General features: G+C 50.3%; 1 protein-coding gene across 1 annotated transcript in view; it reads left to right on the forward strand.

Moving 5' to 3' along the window:
* The window catches only part of LOC144157035 (uncharacterized), a 68,693-nt gene extending 61,226 nt beyond the window's left edge, over positions 1-7,467 (forward strand). The window contains exon 3 of the mRNA XM_077688406.1: positions 7,430-7,467. Coding sequence (XP_077544532.1) covers positions 7,430-7,467 — 38 coding nt within the window. The remainder of the gene's footprint in view (positions 1-7,429) is intronic.
* Positions 7,468-8,106: the final 639 nt, after the last annotated feature.

Consider the following 8,106-nt stretch of genomic DNA (forward strand, 5'->3'; position numbering starts at 1 on the left):
CAAGCAGGTGGCAAGCGGCCTTATGCGTTTTGGCCGAAAAAAACGTTTTAAGAGCCCAACCCGAGCTTTTCTCCGCATTTTTAGCCAAAGCATCCAGGTTCAGTTTTTGCGCATAGCTTTTTGACTCTCGCCTTTACCTTATCTAAGGCTATGTTTGTGCGGGGTCAAAGGTTGAACTGAGCGCCTCATTAGCTTTTCAAAGAAAAACATCGTTTGTAATGACCATAACAACCCCCCCCCCTGTTTATCGGCTGGGAAAATGCGCAAGTTATTTTCTTATACAAAGGAGTGAACACGTCGCAACAGTAGACCCCGCTTAGGGGGCCTACTACGCAACAAAACCTCCACTCCAGGGTAAAGATATCGATTGTGCTGAGTTTCAGGGGCTACAGCTGACACCGCTCTAAACATAGCCAATAGATCAGGTTGAACCCTTTTGGGTTCAACCGCGAAATTATAGGCACAGTCTGTTTCACATAACTGGGGAGGGAAATACCATCGATGGTGTGGACGTTGTTGCCACGGACAGATCGCCGCGCGGGAAGGGTAGACCGGCGCTGAGAGGGCGCGGGGATCCAGACGTCCTCCACGGAGTAATAGGGACAGATAATTCCGGCAACTTCTTTCTCACGCAGACGTTCTGCTCCTCATTGATGACTTGAATATGCAAGGAATCCTTGCTTGTACATGCGTGCTTGTCGTTGACACTGAGGTCTGAATGGCAACGACAAGCACGCATGTACAAGAATTTCTTGCATGCTAAACGCACTTGAGTGCGTTGAAGCCGGAATGTACAGTTTTGGAAAGAATAAAAGGGGCGCTGAGCAGACGAAGACGAAGTATACAAACACACACCACATACAGGCGCCCCTTTATTCTTTCCATTAAGCATGAACCAACTAGCTCACAAGTTTTGTTACGACAGGATAGGTGCGGTAGCCTTCCAGACCACTGCAGGTATTAGTGTAGCGGGCTTTCTGGAGCTGTTGGCATTGTACCTTAAGTCAACCTTTGCAGTATGTGAGGACAGCACGTAGATCCAAAAGCGTGCGGTGTGTATAGGATCCTGCATCCTACTTATACTGAGTGACTTGTTACTAGCCCAATACGATCGACGCTTGTCTGGGCTGCTGGACCGGGAACATTTTGTTTGGGCCTTTCGCAATGTGGAGGATTCCATTGTGTTTATCGCGTGTGACAAAACAAGGTTTCCCTGTCATGTAACGAACGTGCTAACGGCGTTTAAGAGCTGCCTTAAACCTTTTGAGCTGACACACGAACTGTCCGAAAGTGCATGTTGCGGTTTTCAGATATGAAGCTTATTTCCACGGGTGAACATGTGTGTTGGAGCTACGAGCCACGCGCCAGTGAGCCGTTGCTACCCTTCTCGTCGGAGCACTCTTGCTTGGTGAAACGGACGGTGGCAAAGCTGTGTTTGACTAATACGCAGCAAAGGTCTTGTACCCACAAGATGCAAGAAAGCTTCTTGCAGCAAGTGGAGCGCCTTCGCCAAGCAGTCTCCCCGCCACAGCTTGTTACCTGTTTTGCTGAGGCCCTACTCACGAATATAAAGTGCGCCGGTGGAGATGCATAGCTTGAGGCGCGTAACGGCAATGACAGCCCTGTCAAAAAATGGTTCGTGGTGATTCCGTACTTCCATGGCCTATCACACACGCTGATGAAGATGTGAAAGCTGGGGTGAATGATGTTTTCTCTGCCCCAATGAAATTGTTCTTCAGCCTGCGCCGCATAAATGACCGCACAGCTCCCCGGCAGCCAGTGCGAGACAAGAAGCACTAACAGCCGTTCGTTTCATGCGTAGGAAACGTTGTGTACGCCATTCCCCTGAAGTGCTGCAAAGTGTATGTCGGGCAAACGGGTCGTTGCCTGAACGACTAGCTGCGTGATCATGACTACAATAATCATAATGTTGTCAAGTACCACTTGGGTATTCATTGCCACGATTGTGGTTGTACGCCCCTCTTTAGAGTTGTGCCGTCATTGCTCGCCACGCCAACTAGAAGACAAGGGAAATCGCCGAGAAGAGAATTTATTATAAAACCACATATCAGCACGCAGCGACTAGTGATAACAGCACTTCCCGAAAAACACACACCAAAAAACAATCAGTTTCCAAGTACTCCGGGCAGCCTACACTTTGCACAACAGTTCTCTGTGGTGATGAAACAATTAAGCTACTCTGAAATCAATGCACACAAAGTTCACATGTGTTCAAAGAAACAGTTCAGAAACTCGTTGAAAGTCAGTACGGCACAATAGTGATGCTCAGAATGTTATTCCTGACCGCTATGAAACGCGTGGACCAGCGTAACAGGAAGGCTTCTTCACCTAGAACTGCCAACTCATTGTCTAAGTGATTGATTGTGGGGTTTAACGCGCCGACGCAACGCAGGCGATGAGGCGCGCCGTAGTGGAGGGCTCCGGATTAATTTTGACCACCTGGGGATTTTTAACGTGCGCCGAAATCTCGTACACACGGGCGTTTTTGCTTTTCGCCTCCATCAGAAAAGCGGCCGCCACGCCGGGAATCGAACCCGCGACCTCGTGCTCAGCAGCGCAACGCCTTAGCCACTGAGCCACCGCGGCGGGTTCATTGTCTAAGTGATTCATAAGCATTGACCGCACACGCCACAGCAATGGAAACATCGCCCGTTGCGGTCGGGCGCGAAGACACGCGGCACCACGATTTCGCCATAATACAAATGCACCAGCACATATAAGGAAGTTCACCAACGTGTCATTTGAACGTGTGCTCATTCTAAGTGTAACACCAAACAACCTGCTTAGCACAGTCCAAAACGTTGCCGCTACACGACACTGAAACAAGGCATGTGCCAATGTTTCAGTGTGCCCGCAGTGCGGGCACCGTGAGGAACGCACAATGCCGAATCTCGCGAGACGGTCACACGTCGGAAGAACTTGCCAGCCACGCAACCATCCGAAATCCCTAACATCAGAAGGAAGCTCCGTCGAAGTCAGCTGATGCCAACGGACACCGCGTGATCTTGCTATCTGCTGATTATCTAATTGGTTTATCGCCAATTTTTCGCACAATTCGCTTGCTGTACTTTCCCTAAAATTTAGGCTTGGCAAGGTAGACTGGACGTTTCTCAGTGTTTTGACAACATAGGCATAAAATGGCGGTGACTGCTCAGCAGAGGGACCGGCAATGCGTTCGTCATAAAACATTGAGCGGTGAGTTCGCAGAAAGTACTGCAGCAGCGCCCTCCCTGGGTACTCAGTTGAGTCCATCGAACACTGCGCCTACGGCCAGCATGCTACACATAGTTTGCAAGCAAGGCAGACTGAAACCACCCATTGACTTGGGCAGTCTCAACAGCGCACGCGACACTGTTTCCGTCTTGCCCGCCCAAAAGAACGACCCAAACTTCGTGGCGAGCTGACGGGTGAAATGGCGTGGTGGTTTAGCTACGTGTGCTACATAAAAAGTGCCGCCGAGACGGACGACTTAATTATGTAGCTGCGCTCTGCGAGGGAAAGACTCAACTTTGACGCAACCGCAAGACGCTGCTCCGCTGTCTCGAGGAGGCGCTTCCACGTACTACGCGCCACTTCACCCGAGGAATGGAAAACCACACCAAGTACTCGAACACCCGTAACCCATTTTACGTCGCCCGCCAGGCTACATGCAAATGTGCCGAAGCGCACCGCCATACTTTTGCCCCTGTTCAGTCGAGCAGACAGCTCACCGTACTCATAAAATAGCCGCATAAACGCTTGGTAGCTGTCCTCGTCCCGAATGAACAGGGAAACATCGTCCGCATACGCAGACACCTTGACTTGGCCTATGCCTGGCAACGGGAAGCCGCGGATGGCGGTATTTGCATCGATACGGCGGAGCAGCTGGTCTAGACAAATGACAAAGAGCAGAGGCGACAAGGGGCATCCCTGCCTTATCCCACGGGTGACGGAGAACGGACTACTTAATAATCCGTTGACAAGGAGTCTGACACTCACGTTCGAGTACAGCAGCTCAAGCATCGTTACAAAGTCGTCCGGAAAGCCGTATTGGCGCAAAACGCCTGCCAGGTATCGATGTTCCACTCTGTCGAAGGCTTTCGCTTGATCTAGGGAGATGAAGCAGCCAGAGGTGCCAATCTTCGTCGCATAGCTGAATAAATCACGCGTCAATGCCAGGGACGAGAAAATCGTGCGACCTGGCACGCTGCACGTTTGCGCTTGGCTGATAATATCGGGTAAAACGGCACTGGTGCGTCTAGACAAAATGGATGCTACGATCTTGTAGTCCGTGTTGAGGAGACTGATCGGTCGATACGCCTGGGGCTGCGTAGGATCCCCGCCTGGCTTCTCGATCAAGATTACGCGACCTTCACATAAGGATTCTGGCCTTACTCCATGGAGAAAAAAGCCGTTCACCATGTCAAGAAGCGCACCCTGAATGGCCGGGAAAAACCTCTTGTAACACCCAGCAGGAATCCCGTCAGGCCCAGGCGCCGACGCACCTTAGTCAACGCGTCTTGCGGCCTTTTCTCCATCTCGCATTGTTGTGCGAATAATTTTGTGAGTAAAGTGTATGCCTTGCTTCTTTTCTGTTTTTTTATATCTTTGTTTACGATAATATCCCACCTCAGTGATTAAATTCACGCATTTTTTTTAATTAAGCTCAGTTGGGAGTTGGACCTTGTGCCCGTCGCCTCCCTGTGTCCTTGTGCGTTTTTTTTTTTTTTTTTGCGCTACACGAAGCAGGAATTTTCATGTCAGTTCTGGGGAGGAAAGTCAGTGTATAGGAGAGCGCAAGGGGTGAAATTTAACCGGATTTTCACACAATTCTCTGCGTTACTGAATGGGCGGTTGTATCATCGCCGCCTCGAAAGGTTATTGACAAATGGAATGTGAACACGAATGTATCAACCAGTACACACGAATAGCGCCATTTCTTTCCATGCAAGACAAAATGACGCGTGGCTTAGTCCAAAAACAAAGTTAAATTTTGTGGCTTTCCAAATATACCAATAGTGCGCCATTATTGTACCTTACAAACTGTATTTTTTTTTATTTTGCACGTTCTATAGCGAAGCGATATATGTCGTACCCCCCCCCCCCCCCCCCCCTCAGTTTTCATTCCGGTGAAGCCGACTTACTCAGCGTCACTACAGGGCTCTCCTCGCCAGCGCCGACCCCTCTTTCACAACTCTATTGCTCTCGCCACAACCGATGCCTCTTTTACGACTCGAGCAATGGCCTAACAACGGCGGTAGCGCTGTTATCAGGTGGTTGCGTAGATTAACTGATGTCCACATAGGCATATAAACGACCGAAAGCCGCCCCTACCTAGCATGCAGCCGCGGCCGTTGCCGCCTCAAATTCGAAACAGCCGGGTAGCTCCAATCCCGCCTGGTTGAACAGCGACTTGGCCGTTTGGAATGCGGGCGTGAGCCTATTATTTTCCTTCAGCTTGAAAGGCTGTCCGAACGACATTCTCACCGTTGTACATCATCCCTAACGGAGCCCATCACCGTGGGCGGCAGGGGCACGGCGTGCGCGCCGATCCGGGCTTCATGCCGCTACCGATGACATGCCGGTTGACTCGCCGCGGTGACTCAGTGGCTAAGGCGTTGAGCTGCTGAGCACGAGGTCGCGGGTTCGATTCCCGGCCGCGGCGGGCGCTTTTCTGATGGAGGCGAAAAGCAAAATGCCCGTGTGTACGAGATTTGAGCGCACGTTAAAGATCCCCAGGTGGTCAAAGTTAATCCGGAGCCCTCCACTACGGCGCGCCTCATCGCCTGCGTTGCGTCGGCGCGTTAAACCCTATAATGAATCAATCAATCAATGACATGCCGGTTGTGCTGGTGGTAGATTTAAACGTGGAAGTATAATGGCTCAAAGGGCCCTGTCCGCTGCCGCCCGTAAACGAGAGATTTGGGTCTGGGTGGATGTGTAGACATACAGGAATATGCTACAACGGTGAATGGGAACGGCAACCGATATGTTAGCCACTACAATAACGCTCGAGGCCTTCCAGGTTTAAACTCGCTATGGGACGGACGCATGTTGTTCGCTCCACGGAGGAATTCCGGGAATCGAAGAAGGGTCGGCCCGAATAGAAGGGCGAATATAGCGCGAACGGTTCCCGGCCGCGGCGGTCGCTTTTCGAATTGAGGCGAAAAGCAAAAACGCCCGTGTGTACGTGATTGGGCGAACGTTAAAGATCCCCAGGTGGTCAAAATTATTCGGGAGTGCTCCTCTACGGCGCGCATCATCGCCTGCGTTGCGTCGGCGCGGTAAACCCTACCATCAATCAATATACCTGGAATATAAGCGCGGATACAAGAACTACGCAAAGCCGCTGCCGCCGCCGTTGCCGCCTCATGTTCCAGCTCGTCCGTAACTGAGAATGCCTGCCGGACGAAAGGCACTTGCCCGCTCATAACGCCGACGTAATCCAACATAACCTCTTCAGCGTAAAAAGCTTTCAGAGCGACATTTTCGACAGTGCCTCTCACTTCTAGCACGCGCACATAACCGGTTCCCGGTTTGTGCGTGCACGTATTGGCAGTAAAGCGAGGGGCAATGGCGTGCACGCGCACCTATAGGTTTCATGCCCTTTGTGATGACATGTCTGTTGTGCTGGCGGGAAATTTAAAGGAGACTTCAAACGTCTCAATCTCACCTGTCCCGTGTCCTCAGTTGTAGAGCGCATTGGGTTGGTGTGTTACACAAACGACGCGGGAGGAAAACACACAGCTCCATGTTTGTCCGCTTGAATAAAGCTTGGGTTATTCAAGGTTTACTCATTTAATTGGCTAGAAAGTATGCTGAATCACAAATTATAAAAACTCTTTTTGTGCGCATCGTGCACTGGTGTTATGCTCCGCAGGTCATTCTTCTTCAGAGCGGAAGGGCACTAATTTTTCGTTCATATTTTCGTGTTCTCATTTCATTTGTCCATGGCTGTACTTGCGTGTGTGCCTCCTGACAATAGTTGCGAAACCAGGAACTTTATTTTTGAGAGGCAGTGGTGCTGGAGATGCCCCCTCACGCGTGCACCTTAAAAAAATCCCTTAATATAAGTTCCCCAAAGCTTAGTTTGGCCAAAAGGGCAGGTCAGGGCTATTATGAACGCATGAGCAATTGAGACCTGTATTTACGCAGGTGGCTGATAACAACCCCAAGTGGGTGATAAAAGATGTACAGGTCCGCGAAAAAGTAAACGGAGTACGGGAGCGGTGGCCGAACTGCACCGCTGCGCCACATATGGGCGCCGGCGGGAACGAACGAGCGCGGTCTAAGAGTGTGTTCGCACTGCCCCCGCCACCCTATCTGATATGTTGCATTGCCGCTCTGCTGGCGTGTCATACTGGGCGTGACTGTTTTCAAACAGCAGCGCTGGGTTATAGAGGGGCGCTGGTTGCATTGCCGCTCGCAGGCATCAGCGGCGACCGCATCCCCCGCTCTGGAGCTTGACGGAAACGGGCCTTGTTGCGCGCTGAAAAAAAGGACCTCATAAAATTGTAGGCCGCCGCTGCGGTTTGCCATAGCATGCTTTCGCGATTTGATTTATTGCAAGCCGGCAACAAAATTGCCCTGGACAATACAGAAAGCACACTCACAGAAATTTTTGATCCGGAAAAAATCTCGCTTCCAACGTTTTTTTCTTAATTTTGGATTTCTCCCCATACTGCTGCCACTCAGTTCAGGTCTGTTGTGAAGAAAGGAAAATACAAAATGCCCATGCGGCGAAGTTGGTTTGCTAAAGAATGCCGCAAAGAATAGATAAAGTCGTCGTCTACTATTACAGCGGGCCTCATAAGGCGCATATTTTGTTGCCGCATTAACCATTTCGCTGCTGTTGACGAGTACAGCCTTCATGACGACTATATTCGTTCTGTCATTTTGGACTCCTGACGGCGATTTTTTGCATGACACTGAGGCCATGCGGTGAAACCGTAATTGAGCAATCTTTTTTACACTATAAACGAAATAAGGGAACGTCATGTCATCGAAATAACTGTGCCGTGTGAAGCCATGTTAGGATAATCTTTCTTACACTGTTAGAGAAATAAAAGAATGGTATTTTATTGAAATAATGGAGCCGTTTCATTC

This window comes from Haemaphysalis longicornis, unplaced genomic scaffold (assembly GCF_048455015.1).
Source record: "Haemaphysalis longicornis isolate Haplotype H1 unplaced genomic scaffold, Haemaphysalis longicornis Haplotype H1 scaffold_1, whole genome shotgun sequence".
Classification (NCBI taxonomy): domain Eukaryota; kingdom Metazoa; phylum Arthropoda; class Arachnida; order Ixodida; family Ixodidae; genus Haemaphysalis; species Haemaphysalis longicornis.